The sequence below is a fragment of the Monodon monoceros genome, unplaced genomic scaffold (genome assembly GCF_005190385.1).
Source record: "Monodon monoceros isolate NGI ecotype Baffin Bay Population unplaced genomic scaffold, NGI_Narwhal_1 Super_Scaffold_10, whole genome shotgun sequence".
NCBI lineage: Eukaryota > Metazoa > Chordata > Mammalia > Artiodactyla > Monodontidae > Monodon > Monodon monoceros.
Genome location: NW_021703766.1, coordinates 33,037,284 through 33,055,548, shown reverse-complemented (window position 1 = coordinate 33,055,548; position 18,265 = coordinate 33,037,284). Strand labels below are relative to the sequence as shown.

The 18,265-nt window shown below is 36.5% G+C and overlaps 1 protein-coding gene across 4 annotated transcripts in view; it reads left to right on the top strand.

Moving 5' to 3' along the window:
* Window positions 1–612: 612 nt before the first annotated feature.
* CYLD (CYLD lysine 63 deubiquitinase) overlaps window positions 613–18,265 on the top strand; it is a 61,489-nt gene continuing 43,836 nt past the window's right edge. The window contains exons 1-5 of one of the 4 annotated variants that reach the window (XM_029240159.1): window positions 613–631; window positions 1,263–1,343; window positions 6,962–7,613; window positions 8,979–9,281; window positions 11,452–11,557. In XM_029240159.1, coding sequence (XP_029095992.1) covers window positions 7,110–7,613; window positions 8,979–9,281; window positions 11,452–11,557 — 913 coding nt within the window. In that variant the 5' untranslated portion in view covers window positions 613–631; window positions 1,263–1,343; window positions 6,962–7,109. The other 3 variants (XM_029240157.1, XM_029240166.1, XM_029240163.1) reach the window with 3 other exon arrangements.

Below are 18,265 nucleotides of genomic sequence, written 5' to 3'. Positions count from 1 at the left end.
TTATCTCCATTTTACAGATGGGGAAATTGAGGCTCAGAGCAATTGAGTTCCCCGTGTCACGCGGCTACTAATTGAAAGCGCAAAGGATTCAAACTTAGGTCTTATTCTAAAGCTTTGCTTTTTCGTGGAATCCTAAAATCCTATTCCTAGCTTGCGTCTGGGCTTCTCCCCACCCCAGCTCCGAACTCTCAGTCTACAGGAGTTTTGACAGCTAAGCCAAAAGCCAAGACCCGGGTGGAGCCGGGAGAAGCACAGCGCCCCGCCCCGGCTCTCTTGTTAGCCAATGGGGCCGTGGCACCCGCAATATTTCGTCCAATCAGCCAGAGACCCCGCCCCCCATATCTCCAGTTCTCCTCCCCTCCCCTTCGCTTTCCCTTTGGCTCGACCGAGCTTGACGGAGCGGAAAGTCCCTTCAGTCCGCTCCGGGCCGGCAGCCATTGGAGGAAGGTCTGTCACAGGACGGCCCAGTCAGAGCGTGCTTAGGAACGCAGCTCGGGCTGCGATTGGTTAGCGTCGGGATTGCCCCCGCCTACCCCTCTCCCTCCCTCTGTCCCTGGGCGGTTCGGAGGCGGGGCAGGTGGGGGCGGGCCCAGGTAGCAGGTTCGGCTGCACGGGGGCTAGCGCGTTGGAGGTAAATACTAGGGCGGCGGGTGTGGGGCGCTGGGGCCGACCCGGTAGGCGGGCTAGCGAGACTGGGGAAGGGGCGATGCCCCGCCGCCCGAGGTGAGTGAATGAGCTGGCGGCCGAGCGGGCGAGCGACTGGCGGCCCGGTCCCTCGGGCGCCCCTCCCCGGCCTCTGGGCGCCTCAAGCTACCGCGGCGGCCGTCGGGCCTCGGCGCCGGCCCGTTACTTGCCTCGGCCCTTAGCCGGCCGGGCCCGCGGGGTGCTGAGTCCGCTGACGTCAGCCTGGACTTACCCACTCCCCGGGGCTTCCCCACCGACACCTCAGCCCCCCCGGCCTTCCTGAGAGGGCTCCCAAGTCGTGGGAGCGTGGTCACCACCGCCAGGACCCCGGGAGAAGAGAGGACTTGGGGGTGGGAGCAGCGCAGGAAACCGTCTGCCCTTTGGGCCCCCCATTTACAGATGGGGAAACTGAGGCACGGGCCGCTGGCTGGCTCGCGACAGCCCGGGTTGGCATCGAGAGCCCCGGGCTGTAATACTGTCACATCGGTGCCTTGGGTTTTGGAGTGTTTGTGACTCCTGTCCAGGAAGAGCAGTCGGGGTTCTGGCCTCGTTAATGGCGTGTTGTGTTTTTCTTTCAGTTTCTCCCTTTCCAGGGTGAGGATGGTTTTACACAACAACCCGGAGTTCTTTAGTTGAAAGGTGCGCTCTTTTGAAGCAAGGTATTCATTCTTTTCTTTCTTTTTTTTCTTTATTGTCATATTAACGATCTCTGGGGAAATCCTGAAGTCTTGATGGAAGATGGTGTTCCTGAGTTTGGTTTTCAGCCGGCTCAACTGCCCAGTTATTCATTTACTTGGCATCTTTTCTATTCTACCCTATGGCATTTGCATGTTTTAGGATGGTTGTCACCTTCCAGCCACCAAGCTTTTCAGTCCCCATCATGCCTGACCCCTTCCTCTCCTCAGGTTCCCTGGAAAGTTGTATGCTTAGCTTAGCTTAGGTAAGGAGCATTCCCTGCTTGGCTTTTGATTTCGGGCTAATAGGGATCTTAATAAGATTGTTCCTTTTGCAGTCATTGGCTCCAGGAGAAAAATCCAGGCCTTGAGAGAGGGTGTTCATTCAAGCGTTGGTTTTCTGCGCACCCCCTCACGCCCCAAGTAGATTGAATGGTCTAAGAATTTAGCTTGCTAATTCCCTACTGAGTAGTGGGTGGATTTGAACTAGCACAATATTAGGTGAAAATGATTTGCCGGAAATTCTTGTTGAAGTTCATGTACTGTGAATGTTGATAACGCCTAGAACATTCTCTAATGTTCTGCTACAAAATTTTACAGTACTCTTTCGAAGAAGCCTTCCTTTGGAGGGTAACTTTAGTGAAGAGCTGATAAGACCAGGGCACTTGTTATATAAAACAACAGACATGCAGCAGGAATGATTTCTTGTGATCTGGCATGCCTAAACTGTGATTTTGTTCAAGGAAGTCTTTAACACAGAAGAAAGGAGTAAATTATCCTATTCATCAAACTTTTAGTATTTTGTTCCTGATTTTCACACTGTGATCTTAAATTTGTCAAGGTATTTTCATTGGTTGCTTAGAATTTATAGGCATCAGACATGGTGTGAGAATCTAGGAACCCAGTTTCAAATGAACCTCAAAACAACTTTTTGTAATTGTGAAATATTCCTTATTTGTTTCCTCTTATGTGTGTAACAATGAAGTGATATAAAGACTGACCATTCCTTCATTGAGCCAGAGAATTAGAATTAGCATTTATTCAGGGAATTAGGTAAAAACCTAATTACTCTCAACTCCTGAGTCTATTCTCTTTTTCTTCTTTTAACCTAAAAGAAGCTTTTAATCACTTAAACGATTAGGATGAGGAAATGGAAGTTTGGCTTTCACTGTTATCACCTGAGTTAACCAAGTCATTAATTCATTTCTTATATACTGATTGTCTAACATACTGTCAGGCTCTTGTTTGGGCAGTGGAAATATAAAGATGAAGGACTTAGAGAGTTTACAGTTTGGAAGTGCAGTGGCCAGGTTTAACTCCGGTGAGACAGGAGTGTTTCAGGTTCTTCAGAGGACGTGAATATGCGGATGTGGGAGCCAGACTTTCTTCCAAACCTCATAAAACCCACTTGTTTAGGTACTGAATAAGTGTGTACTTGGGTCACAAATTAATCTATGAGGAAAACGGACTCTTTTCTGGTCTGGTCTCTTTTCTGGAATCTCTGCTGTTTGGGAATATACAACCTTGTTCTTTTAATGGGAAATATTCTTTCTTAAAATGGTAATTATTCTAGCCATCTAGAAGCATTTGGAAAAAGTCCTGTGTATCTTCTTTTTTTTTTGGGTATGCACACTGGCCTCCCTACCTGCTTGTCATTTATAATTATGGGCAATTTTTTAGTGTTGTAATGTTTATTCTGATATACATAGACCCCTGTGGTTTTTAGAACAAGTCACGATATCTCAGGAGATGCAAACTGTTACTGAATTGCATCTGTTTTTGTTTTCTTTGGTGAAGTTCTTTGAACAATAACCTGATAACTTGAGAATCAAAATGACATTGTTTCTTCTAGATAAGTTAACCATTGTCACTTTCATGTAGCTAATGCTGTTCATCTGTACTATATATTATCTTTTAGAACTAATTTGGACCTTTAATATTTTCATATGAAGCTTATTTCTCAATCATCTTTTCATTGCATTTGATAGGAAACTGATATTTGTGCCTTCCCACCCTCACTTGGTTTAATGACTTTATTGTAATACAATTAAATTCTCCTTTACTCAGAATCCAGACCATCAGCAAGCTTAGATAACCAGATATATTTTCAAATCTATCTGACCCTGAATCTCATCTGAAGTGTTGTCAAAAGAAAGTCCTGTTCAGTATGGTTTTAGCGTTAAAAATATGATTGTATTCCAACTCTTTGATAATTTCATTCAGTACTTATAGTATTTATCAGGATATTCATAATTACTCAGTTTTTCGGCCTGAAATAAGTATGATGGTATTTTAGATGAATCGTTTGTGATACATTTACACTCAAAGTGAAGTACAGTATATTGTTAGAGGCAATTTTTAAACAATTAGATCTGGAAGGTAATAAAAGAACACAAATGATGGCAGCCATCAACCTTAAATCTTCTGTATTTTTCAGTGTCTAACACTGTGCCGAGTCCATAAAAATACTAAACTAACAAACCTTGATTGATAAAGAACTCACTGACAATGCGATTTAAATCCTTCCCATGTGGTCTTGAGTCAGTTTTTACTGCTTGGGGTTCTTTAAGACTTAATTTTAGTGTTGTGCATATCCCAGTGAAAGAAGAATGTGGGCATCGTATTCATTTCTACAGGGAAGAAAGTCTGTATTAGCATATTCTGCTGTAATGCCAGTAAGTTGAGATATTAATGTTCATTAAATTTGTCTTATATACCTGTAATAGAGCCATAAAGTTCCCTGTTCAACTTTCTCTATCAGTTGCAATGAGGAGAATCAATTTTTAATATGATAATTGCAAACCTATTCTTTCTTCATGTATTCTTTTTCAAAGAGGAAAAACCACATCCTTTTTACTTTTTGGATAACGCTTTTTAAATATTTTATAACTTTTGCTTTGGCTGTTCTAGTTGTCTAACATGACCCATGCTGTTAATGAGTTAAGCTCACTCTGACTTGTGCTAATGCAAGTCAGAAAAAAGTTACTACTAGTTGTGTAGTTAACTTTAAAATACAGTTCTTATTAACTATTATTAAATTGCCCTCAACCTTTTTATAAACCAAAGTAGTTATATTTTACTGTGGACTGTCTCTTAAATGATTTGCAAAAAACCAATCTTGTAATCAAATTCATTTAAAATAGGGTGTCCTAATGCCTTCCATACAGTGATTTAGTTTTGTCTTGGTAATATTCCATTAGCACTGGTGGTTTTTATTTTAAATCATGACATGGATTGTTAAGCTAGAGCATCAATAGAGCAGAAGTTGTTGGCATATACTAATTATTAAGATTCAAGGAATTTCTTAATTTTAATATTTGAAGATATAATTTGTAGGAACTTAGAAGATTTCTTTTCAAAATAGAATTGCCATACTTTAAAAACAATTTTTGGCCAAAAATATTTAAATATATTCTAAAGAGAACAAAACAACTTCACTTTTTTAGGAGTTGCTTTTTGACCGTCTCATCCTTCCGGGAGCAACCGAAATAATGTCTATGCAATAAAGCCTATGCACTTTACTCCTAAAAGACCCGTTCAGAATTTATGCATTCCTCTTTTTGTTATTGTTTTGTTTTTTTTTTAAAACACACAACCATATTTCATCACCTGGCTTCCCAGAACTCATTAGAAGCAATAAGTTGGAAAGCAGCAAGGCTGTAAAATAAGTCAAATGCATGTTGCAGGAAACCACAGAAAATGGCTGATGGCAGGGGAAAACCATAGACTGTAAATCTACAGAAGGCAGATGAAGAACTCAGAAAGCATGACATAAAGCCTCATTACAAAGTAACGAACACGCTTGCATATTGAGGGTCACACATAATAATTTATATTCATGTTGATAATTCAGTGATCAAGATAAAAATGAGGCTATTTCCTTGTTGAAAAGTGCTGACATTTAAAAAGAATTTTAGTCAGCAATAACAAATACTTCATTTGAGGACTTTTAAGGAATAGAGCCAAATTTTGGTTTGGGTCGCCTTCCTAAGGGGTTTTGTTTATATGGGGTTTCCACAGGTGTCTTATATAAGTAGCAAACATAAATTGATCCTATTCCTGCTGAAGAGACAGTGCCCTCAAGTGGAATTAAGACAAACACATTATAAAAAAAAGAAAAGAAAAAAAGAGAGAACCACTTTATGCTGCTTGCCCTCACTAAATATTGTGCATATATTTGTTGTGCATATATTTCGATAATGTTGGCTTGAGGAGGTGCCAAGCCCTTTACCCTGTCTTGGGTGATCTTCGTGTCTCATTCTGGCTTGTAGAGGGACAGACTTTTAAAACTTTACCATTATAGAGAACCTCACTATCTACCAGTGCGTTCTAAAAGAAATGTTATTCCGTGTGTAGATTTGCCAGATCACACATTTAATCATTAAGTTAAATGGTTAAACTTAAAATTTGGCTCTTAAGTTTTAGTAGTATTTATTTTTTAATTCCAAGAATAAAATAGATAAATATGATAGTGCTATCACCTGCTGCTATTACCCAGAATAATGGAAATGGATATGGCTACCTCAGAGAAGGATGGAATAAATACTATATTCAGAAACCAAATAGCCACATGCATGTGACAGAGAATACCTAAGAACTATTGTTTTCAGTAAGATAATTAATTAACATAATGAATTAAAGTCTTTACTTGAATTGATGAAATTGTGTAGTTTTAAACCCGTGATTCAAGTAGGGTTGAGAAGGCTATTTTAATTGCAAAAGATTAGTATTGTAAAAATTTTTAATGAAAAATTGAAACTGGAAAAGAAATAATCTTTCATGTATTCCTTTCTAGTATACATAGTTAAACTTGTGGTATAAAAACATTTTATATTTGATGCTGTACTGCAGTTATATTTCTTCCTTATGTAGTCCAAGTTTTGATGGCTATAAAATTGATATTTAAGATATATTTAATATTAAGCGGATTTATAATATCTGATATTTATGATTGAGAGAAATTAAATGATAGCTATGATTAATACTATTAACATTTGCCTAAGGACAAAATGTTCAAGATTAAGGAAATGAAACTGAGTTAGATAAAATGTTCCATTATTAAACTGTGGTACACAGATAAATGAATTGTGGTTGAAGTTTCAGAATGTGATTTTATGGTATTTTTATTGATAAAAATGTTCAATATAATAATTGTGATGGGTAACTTTTTACTTAAACTACCTGTACAGATATATATATAAATAGCCTTTTTGATTTGTGCGTGTTGCCCAAATATAGCAGCTTATCCATTTAAGTTAGGCAGGATCTATTAAAACTTCTACTTCTGAAAGTTTGAAAATGTCAGAATATGTATATAAGGTTATCTTTTACTAGAATTTGAATTCATAAATTTCAGTGCCTTGGAAACAAACATTATTGTATTGTCTTTGGAGATAATTTACAATTGAATCTCCTTAATTAAATATGTGAGATTACAGTAGAAACAAGTAATATAGTATATCTTTTAACCTTTTAAGATATTTTTGGAAGTATGTCATTAGTGTGTGTTTTTACTAGTCCAGTGAAGAATTTAAAAAGTCTTTGACCATAATTTTAGCTCACGGTAGAGTGAAATGTAAAGTTTCTTTTTGCTTGTCCTCCAGGCGTTTTGATTTGCTGTCTTTTTACAGCATGGACACCAGATTGCTAAAAACATGCTTTGGGACTGCCAGTGAATTTATCTTTTGCAGTTTTACTACACACTTAGTAGTTCCCTTTTTTTTGAGTTAATGTTTTGGAGTTAATATCACAATGAGTTCGGGCTTATGGAGCCAAGAAAAAGTTACTTCACCCTACTGGGAAGAGCGGATTTTTTATTTGCTTCTTCAAGAATGCAGTGTTACAGACAAACAAACACAAAAACTCCTTAAAGTACCAAAGGGGAGTATAGGACAGTATATCCAAGACCGTTCTGTGGGGCATTCAAGGATTCCTTCTACAAAAGGCAAGAAAAATCAGATTGGATTAAAAATTTTAGAGCAACCACATGCAGTTCTGTTTGTTGATGAAAAGGATGTTGTAGAAATAAATGAAAAATTCACAGAGTTACTTTTGGCAATTACCAATTGTGAAGAGAGGTTCAGCCTGTTTAAAAACAGAAACAGACTAAGTAAAGGCCTCCAAATAGATGTGGGCTGCCCTGTGAAAGTCCAGCTGAGATCTGGGGAAGAAAAATTTCCTGGAGTTGTACGCTTCAGAGGACCCTTATTAGCAGAGAGGACAGTATCGGGAATATTCTTTGGAGTAGAATTACTGGTAAGTTTGATAAGCCATTTTAGTGGGCTGTGTGTATGTGTGTCTGTGTCTGTGTGTGCACACGTGTTTTTTCCCCTTTTAAATACAAAATAAGTTTTCCCAGAAATCTTCTGTAATTTTTAATATTCATAATCCTTAGGATTTACTTTCTAATGGTAAATTGAGATGCTGCATTGAAAACTTTTAAAAACTACCTACTATAGTAGGAAATGCAAGTAGATGATGTAATTATTGAAGACTTTCATATCTTAGAAATTTTAACATTGAATGTTAAAAATGAACTCTATCGATTGTAAACGAATTCTTTACTTAAAATTGTTACTTACCCTGTGATATTATCATCTGTAGGTTTCTCAGTTTTTCTTAAAGTGCACTATTAAGTAGTGAATTTTGGTCATATAAGTTGCAGCAGTTTCGACTTGCTTATAGTTGTCCCTGACAATGTACGTGAAAATCATCTTGGAATTTGTTTCTACTGAAAAGAGAACCAAGAACTCTGTGATAATGTTTCCAAAATGAATATTAATTCTCAAGAACTTAAATGTCAGTTATATTTTGACATTCTTGCAAGTAGAATTTCATGCCTTGTTTGCTTTTTGTTTTTGTTTTTGTTTTTTTTTTTTGCGGTACGTGGGCCTCTCACTGCCATGGCCTCTCCCGCCGCGGAGCACAGGCTCCGGACGCGCAGGCTCAGCGGCCATGGCTCACAGGCCCAGCCGCTCCGCGGCATGCGGGATCCTCCCGGACCGGGGCACAAGCCCGTGTCCCCTGCATCAGCAGGCGGATTCTCAACCACTGCGCCACCAGGGAAGCCCTTGTTTGCTTTTTGATTTAATTTTTTAAAGCAGCAATTGTAAAACAATTGGAGATTTGAATCCTAACTATGCCATTTGCTAGCTGGGTTACCAGGTTATTTAAGCAAGCCACTTCTCTAAATCTGCTTCCTCATCTGTAAAATAGTAATATTATACACAACTTGCAGTGTTTTTGTGATATATTGATTCAGGATTTAGCACAGTGGCTGGCATACAGTAAGCGCTCAATAAATGGAGCTAGCATTACTGTCATATTAAAGTTTTCTTTTTATGACAAAATTTTTGTTAAAATCACAATGTAGAATCTAGCCCAAGCTCTCTCACAGTAATGATTTGAAATGATCAAGTAATTTTATTTCAGCATCAGGTACAGTTTCTTCCTTATTTTTTAAGCACCCTAAATTCAATATCAACTTCTAATATATTTCTTATATGTGTCATTTAGAATTTGTTCAGTGATTTCTCTGAAGTCCCCAGAGTGGATCTTTTTCCTTAGGGATCATCTTTCTCTATCAGTCAATCGTTTTTTTTTCTCTCATTTAAAAACTAGGAAGAAGGTCGTGGCCAAGGTTTCACTGATGGGATATATCAAGGGAAACAGCTTTTTCAGTGCGATGAAGATTGTGGAGTATTTGTTGCATTGGACAAGCTAGAACTCATAGAAGATGATGACACTGGATTGGAAAGTGATTATGCAGGTCCAGTGGACACAATGCAAGTTGAACTTCCCCCTCTGGAAATAAACTCCAGAGTTTCTTTGAAGCTTGGAGAAACTATAGAATCTGGAACAGTTATATTCTGTGATGTTTTGCCAGGCAAAGAAAGCTTAGGATATTTTGTAGGTGTGGACATGGTAAGAAACTTTTGAATTATGTTATCTTTATGAATATATCTATTAGCTTTATGACCAATTTAGGTACAAATTAAACACTTTGAATATCTAAAATGGACTAATTTGTAGTAATTTAAAGAACACTTTATAATTTGTCTTTGGTAGAGGCACATTGATAGGGGACAGGAGTCTAGCTGTAGATTTACACTTACTCGTTTTTCCAGCTTGAATAAACTGGAATAATGTTTTCAGTCTTTAAATTTGCTCTATAATAGCTGACCAATAAACAGAGAAAAACCCCACTGAAATATATTGCATGATGTCTTATTTTTCTTTATTTTGAAAAGGGTTTTTTTTTTCTGTAATCTGTTTCTCTTTTTGTAATATTTTGCTGAATTTAATTGGCTGATCTGATTTTAATGAGTAGTGTGTAAAAGTCATTCCTGGAAAATATCAATACCTGAATAGAGGAAAGGCACGTTGCTTTAGAGGAAAAGACAATTAGAGTGTCTTCTTAGGATATAATTCACCCAAAAGAGGTTTTTTTTTTACTGTGATAAAATATATGTGACATAAAATTTACCAATTTAACCACCTTAAAGTGACACTGAGTACATTCACATTTTTGTGCACCCATCACCCCTATTCATCTCCAGCCCAAAATGAAACTCTGTACCTATTAAACAATAACTCCTGATTACTCACTCCTTTCAGCCAGTATTCTACTGGTAACCAGAATTCTTTCTGTCTCTGTGAATTTGCTTATTCTAGGTGCTTCATTAAGTGGAATCATACAATATTTGTCCTTTTGTTTGTGTCACTTATTTTTAATGTTACCTTACAATCATATTTGTTAATTATGGTTACATCCCAATATGGCAAATTGGACGATACCTGTGAGATTAAGAGAAGGAGAAAAAGTCTTGAGAACATTTTTCTCATAGATTGAAAATACGGACAGGAATTTGTTAGGTATAATGAAGGAAATTCGTACGGAATTATTAAATACTAGAAAGAGTTGGGAGAGGATGTGAGTAATAGACTTGTACTCACGGTGTTTTTCGTGATTATTTTTATCAATTCAGGTACACTTTTTAGTAGGATATGAATGTTCTAGTGTAAGTTTCTCTTACGCTGTGCTTGGAAATTCTGGGAAATTCTATTTGATATCCATTAGTTAGACAAACGTTACTATGTTGTTTAGACAAACACTTACTGAACATTTACCATGTGAGAAGTTAGAGCCAGTGTAAAACATGTGGGTCCCTCGGGATAGCTAGAAATAAAGCACATCTTTAAACCATTATTCTTTAAATATTCAGAACTTGTTTAGAGAAGAGGTTGTGGGCTGAGTGGAGGGAAGGTTGGAGAAAGAGGGCCACTGGTCATTGGGGTTAGTTTCCTCTTGCTTTAGGTCATTTGGGCCTTAAACTTGGCAAAAGCCATTTAGGCCTGTCGCTCCTTAGATGGCAGTCTAGGGAGCATCTTGTTTACTTGGGGCAGGCTGCCTAGTGATTGCACCGCCAGCTTCTCCCCCTGCCTCTGTCTGTCTTCCAGTTGGCTTGTGCAAGCATTCATTCCAAACTCCTCTAGTGCACTCCTTGAAAGGAAAGTTCTGGCAAATGCAATAGTGTTCATCTCCTATTTCTGATGACATTTCGCATGCTGTCCATATTGGTGCTCAGGGCACTTGTCTGACTGGGCCATCTCTTAATCTAGCTCCATGAACAGCACTTGTACAGTGCTGTTCATGGAGTACATTTTTATAATTAATATAAAAATCTCCATTTTGGAGGGAATTCTTGCATACCCATAAAATGACAAAAGAACAGTTAAAAAAAATAGACTTTCTGTCTACAGAAAGGCACACAGGGATTCAAATCGAATATTTAAGTGCTCAGGGAATGTGAAGTGACTAGAGCAAGCTAGGGTTAATTAGGGGCAGATTTCTGGCTGAAACAGTGTATGATTAATACATCTACCTATGTAGATGGATTGTTATTATATAGATAAGTATTGTCCAGTGAAATATGACAAATGCTTTTGATCCCTTGCTCATCCATGGGTTTACTGTGGCTTGATTGTTCTTGGATCTCATTTGTTGGAGGATCTTTTTATGGAAAATACAGACTTTCATATTTATGTTTTGTTGAGGAGGGTTTTAAAGTTTATTCTATTATTTAATTTCTAGGATAATCCTATTGGCAACTGGGATGGAAGATTTGATGGAGTACAGCTTTGTAGTTTTGCAAGTGTTGAAAGTACAATTCTCTTGCATATCAATGATATCATCCCAGGTATGTTTTCTTTGTGTTTTACATATTATGAAGGCAGAGCTTCTAAGACATATTTATTTATGAGGATGTAAATATAAGCTTCAAGATGCATTTTTGGAACTTGACTTTTATTTTATGGAATTGTTATTACATAGAATATCCTTCCTTACCCCCAAATAAAAACAATATTTAAAGATTTGCATTTCTAAAAGTACGTGAGTGTGGGGTAGCATTTATCCATTATTGTTCACTTTTTCATTACGTTTCCCTTCTAAGTGGGTGAAAAAAAAACCCTTCCTGATAATTGCAAGGGTCAGAAAATGTAATAAACTGCTACCTGTTTGAGTGAGAGCCTGGTTTAAACTAGAAGCCTTTAAGCAGAAGTTGGTCATTTAATATAATCTAATATACTGTGGAGAGGATTCTTGCTGGATGCCCTACGATATCCCTTCCAGTTTTGAGAATGGCGTAATTGATCAGGCTTCATGACTCTGTAGTCAGAAACAGATCACTCAACTTTTACATCTTAAAAATAATCTTAAGCAACCTATTATTTTACCCTAAACAAGTAGCACCTAATGGCTGCTGTCAACTAATTGATAAATTCCTATTGATAGCAGCATCAACATCACCTCCCTGCTCCTAGTAGAATTCCAATTATCAGCTAGTCTGTTGGTAGTCATGGAACTAACAGAGGCAATCAGAGGTGGTGATTCTTATTGAGCATTGAAAGTCTGCACTCAGTAGCCACAAATTATGAATCTCTTAATTAGATTGGACATTAATTCTTAATTAGTTTCTATATTCTTGACAAACTTATAAGGTAGGTCTTAATTATCCCCATTTTGCTGATAAAGAACTGAGGATTAGATAGAGATAAGACGGACTAGGATCAAGTAACATCCTAGTTGATTCTGGTAGAGCCAAAATTCAAATCCAGACTTGTCTGATTATAAAGCTCTGACCTTTTCAGTACCTCCTCACCCCAAATCCTGTGTGTGTACTTAGGATATGAAGCCCTGCGTAGAAGAACATGATTCTCAGCCTCACATGTATACTTGGGAATATTGTTTCCATGGAGATGTATTTTGTCTTTAATTCTTTAAAAGCTGAATTTTACTATAGCAAAGATCACAAATGAACAAAATGTTTTTTTTGCTTCCAGTGTTATTTCATTATTGTTGATTTTGACACATAACACTTTTGAGATCCCCAAAACTCAAAAGGTCATTTCAGGTCCTCAGTTTCTTGTTTTGTAAAAATGAAGGGGCTAATACTAGGTGATCCTTGAGATTCCTTCTAGCCTGCCCTCTTTGTCCTTCCTGTTTCCCTGTTGGCTTGGCAAGTAATAAATGCTTGTTTTGCTGAGTTAGGAAATGCTTTCTATGTTAGCTTTTAGCCTTACAGCAAGAGTACATTAATTTAGTTGGAGGTATGGGATTCAAATGATAGCCTTATGTTGATTTTGCTTTGTAAACTCTGACATACTTGGTTTTCCTTGACTTCTTTAAAATCAGTTTTTAATTTCTTACACATTGGATTCTTAGCTGTTTCTTTGCTTCCCTTTGGAAACAAATGGTTTACATTCAGTGGAAAGTATACACGTGCTTTATATTTTACCTAGTAATATTTAATTTACCTTTTCATGACTGCTTATGGAAAAACACAATTTGTGATCTTATAAATCAAAATACTTTTTAATGTTACAATAAATGCTTATTGTTTAAAAAGCAGTTTTGTAAAAGGTTGTTCCTTCTTCAAATATTATTAAAGCCTTACTTAGGCTTCTTTTAGGTGTTGAGGATATAGTAGGAAGCAAAACAGGTAAAAGGTCTTCCCACATGGAGGTTTTATGCTAGTGAGTGAAGACAGACAATAAATAAGACATATGGTCAATTAGATGGTGATTGCATGGAGAATGACAAGGCAAGGTGGAAGGGGAGTGCTGGGTTGTGAGGGGTGGGATTTTTCTACTTTATCTAGGGTAGTCCTAGTGAGTCTCTCTAATGTGACATTTGAGCTCTTGACATGAAGGAGATTTGAGGGCTTGGCCAGCTTGAGGAATAGCAAGGGGTTCATTGTGGCTTGAATGAGGGAGAGTGATAGGAGAGGTAGTGGAGCTGGACTAGGCAGGGCCAAGTGGGCTGGTGTATGGATTCTTGGCTTTACTCTGAGGGAGATGGGGAGCTCAGGTGGGTTTTGAGTGAAGGACAACTTAACCCTAACTTACATTTTTAAATGATCGCTTTGGCTGCGTGTTAGAAGGCAAAAACGGAAATCAGGAGGAGGACTGTTGCAATTATCCATATGAGAGATAGAGGATGGTGGCTTGGATTGAGGTGGTATATTGGGGTGGTATATAATATATTGTTTAGCCTGTTTTTAAGCTTAGTATAAACAGAGTCACAGTGATTGTATTCTTTAATGCTTGCATCATTTACTTAAAGTGTATTTTGAGAGTCTTTCCTGTAGATGATGGTATTAGTAGTCTGTTCACCCTCACTGCTTCATAGTATATTTCATTGTGTGAATACTTCGTGATTTAATAACCCATTCTAATGTGAATGGATGTTTGGGTTTTGCGTATTTCCGTATCCTCTTCACCACCTGGTACTGATTAATATTTTTGCCAATCTGATGCCTTTGGGAAATGGTATCTCAAGGTGGTTTTAATTTGTAGTTTCCTGATTACAAGTAGGGTTGAATAACTTTTCATATGTTTATGGAACATTTGTGTCTTCTATTAAATACCTGTTTGTGTCTTTGCTCAGTTTTCTGTTGATTTGTTTGTCTATTTATTGATTTATGAGTTCTCTATTTTAAACTTTTAATAAAATATTTTTTCAACATTTTATTATGAAATTTCAAACATATGGAAAAGTTGAAAGAATTTTATACTGAACATCCCTATTCCTATGACCTAGAGTCTACACTTAATATTTTTGTACTTGCTTTATCATCTATTTATCCATCCCTCTATCCATGCACTGATCCACCATTTTTTTAATGCATTTCAAAATAAGTTACAGACATCAATACACTTCCTCCTAAATACTTCAGCGTGCATATAATTAGCTAGAGGTAAGTATTTAGGGTTTTTTTTCCTTTTGAGATAAAAGACATACATGTAATGAAATATACATTGTATCATTTGAGTTTTGACCAGTACAAATACCCTTGAGTTTAGTAACTATCAAGTTACTAAAATAATTTTTAATAAGAAATGCATTCACATAGCTCAAGTCAAAATAATGAAACAGTATAGGAGGGTATCTTGTTTCCATTTTTATCCCCTCTGCTCCAGTTGCCCCCTCACTCCTCTCCTTGCCTCCCATTAGTAACTATTTTTTTTAGTTTCTTGTATATCTTTCCAGAGTTTCTTTACACAATATAAATACATAGTCTTTCTTCCCTTTTTAGGCATGAAGCTTAGTATTTACGCTGTTCTGAACGTGCTTTATTCTCTTCACTCTATATCTTGGAGCTCTTTGTATATCTGAATAGAGAGATTCTTCTCATTATTTACAGTGTTTATTTTTCCATTGTATTGTGGTTCCATAATTTATTGATTCATATTGATGGATATTTGGATTGTTTCTAATTTTTTACTATTACAAACAATGCTGCATAGCCTTGTACATATATATTTTCCACATGTGCTTAACTTATCTATAGGATAAATTCCCAGAAGTGGGATTGTTTGGTGAAAAGCTGCATACATTTGTATTGTTCTAGATACTGCTAAACTGCTTTCAGTAGTGGATATAACAATTTATTTCCTACCAGCAGAGTGTGAAGGTGATTTTTTTTTATTTCATTTTTTATTTTTTTATTGAAGTATAGTTGATTTACAGTGTTGTGTTTCTGGTGTACAGCAAGGTGATTCAGTTTTACATATATATATATATATATATATATATATACACACGTGTGTGTGTTTGTGTGTGTGTACACACGCTCAAATTCTTTTCCATTATGGTTTATTACAGGATACTGAATATAGTTCCCTGTGCTATACAGTAGAACCTTGTTGTTTATCTATTTTATATAGTAGTTTGTTTCTGCTAATCCCAAACTCCTAATTTACCCCTTCCCCACCCCCTTTCCCCTTTGGTAACCATAAGTTTGTTTTCTATATCTTGTGAGTCTGTTTCTGTTTTGCAAATAAATTCATTTGTATAATATTTTAGATTCTACAAATAAGTGATATCATATGATATTTGTCTTTGTCTGAGACCTAGAGATTATCATACTAAGTGGCTTACTTCACTTAGTATGATAATCTCTAGGTCCATCTGTGTTGCTGCAAATGGCATTATTTCATTCTTTTTTATGGCTGAATAATATTCCATTGTATACATATACTGCATCTTCTTTATCCTTTCATCTGTTGATGGGCATTTGGGTTGCTTCCATGTCCTGGCTATTGTAAATAGTGCTGCTGTGAACATTGGAGTGCATGTGTCTTTTTGAATTAGAGTTTTCTTCAGATATATGCTTAGGAGTGGGATTGCTGGATCATATGGTAGCACTATTTTTAGTTTTTTTTAAAAAATATTTATTTATTTATTTGGTTGCACCAGGTCTTAGTTGTGGGAGGCAGCATGTGGGTTCCTTAGTTGTGGCATGTGAACTCTTAGTTGCGGCATGCATGTGGGATCTAGTTCCCTGACCAGGGATCGAACCCGGGCCCCCTGCATTGGGAGCGTGGAGACTTATCCACTGCAGTGCCAGGGAAGTCCCTCTATTTTTAGTTTTTTAAGGAACCTCCACACTGTTTTCCATAGTGGCTGCGACAGTTTACATTCTCACCAACAGCATAGGAGGGTTTCATAAGGGGGATTTTTTTATAGCCTTGTCATAGATTTTTTTTCCAATCTGATAGGTGAAGGATATATTTCAGTATAGTTTTAATTTGCATGCCTGTGATGAATGTGGTTGAGCATCCTTTTGTATGATTAAGAGAAATTTGTATTTCTCTTTCTGTGGACTGTTTATACATATTTATTGTCTATTTTAAAAAGTTGGATTATCGTTTTTTTTTCTTACCAATTTCTTCTTTATGTGTTAGGGTTGTAAACTCTTTTGTGATATGAGATGCAAATGTTCCTGTTTCATTTGTCCCTAACCCTCATTTGTCATTAGTGTTTTTAATTGTTTGCTTATCTGATTGTCCTCATTTTTAAACATTGTGATAAAATATATGTAATAAGATTTACCATTTTAACCATTTTTAAGTGTACAGTCAATGGCATTAAGTATATTTACAATGATGTGCAACCATCACTGCCGTTTCCAGACCTTTTTCATAATCTCAAACAGAAACTCTATACCTATTTAGAAATAGCTCCTCATTTCTCTCTTCCCTCAGCCCCTGGTAACTTCTGTTCTCTACTTTCTGTCTTTATAAGTTTGCCTATTCTAGATACCTCATGTAAGTGGAAGCCATACAATATTTGTCCTTTGTATATAGCTTATTTCACTTAGTTTAATGTCTTTTGACTTTGCTTTAGGTGATTTTTGTCATGCAGGATTTAAAATTTTTACATAGCTGAATTTATCAAATTTGTTAGAGGCTTCTGGATTTTGTCATTCCAAGGTTATAAAGGAATTTCTCCATGTTTTCTTCTAGTACTCTTGTGGTTTTATTTTTTACATTTATTTCTTTAATCCATTTTTATTTTATATGGTGTATGATGTGAAATATGGATCTAATTTAGTTTCCACCCCCCTGCCCAGATAGTTACCCACTTGTCCCAACACCATTTATTAAAAAGTCCATCTTTTTCTTCCTCCTTTGAGATGCCACTTTCATCATACTGAACTCCCACATATACTTCTGGACTTTCTATTCAGTCTGTTCATGCTTCAGCACCACATTGTTTTTAATGATTCTTTATAATATGTTTTAATAAGAGCCCTAGTCCTGTCTCATTGCTCTTCTGAGTTTTCCTGTTATTCTATATTGTCTTCTAAAAGTTTAATAGTTTTGCTTTTCACATTTAAGTGTATAATACACCTAGATTTTATTTTGTGTAGGATATGAAGTACATATACCCAATTTTCTCTACCATGCTTGCTGGGTATAAATCAAGTTTTAACTTATGTATATATGGATCTCTTTCTGTGCTCTACTCTTTTTCTACATTAAGACCTCTAGGCCTTTATCATCATAGCTTTAGCAGAAGTCTTACAGCTGTAAGAGTACATTTCCCTTCTTGTTCTCTTTTTTTTTTATAACTAAAAAGGTTTATTAAAATTAATAACCAAGTGTTTTAATTGACATCAGAAGAGCAAAACAATAAACCCTGAGCTTGTTCTTTTTCTTAATGAGTGTCTTGGCTGTGATTGGCCTTTGATTCTTCACTGTAAATTTAACAGTCAGCTTCTCAAATACTATGAGAGTTCTGTTGGGATTTTGATTGGAATTGCAGTTAAGCTGTGGAATAATTTGAGGAAAATTGACATTTCTATTATATTGAAACTTCTAATACATGAACAATGTACAGCCTTTCATTTGTTTAATCTCTTTTTAGTAAAATTTTATAATTTTCTCCATTTCTTGCATGTATTCTGATACATTATAAAGTAAAACATATTTTCTAACAGTTTTTTGGTGATAAGTAGAAATATAGTCTACTTATAAAAACAGTTGTATTGAGATCTAATTCACATACCATATAATTCACTAGTTTAAGCCATACAATTCAGTGTCTTGTAGTGTATTTA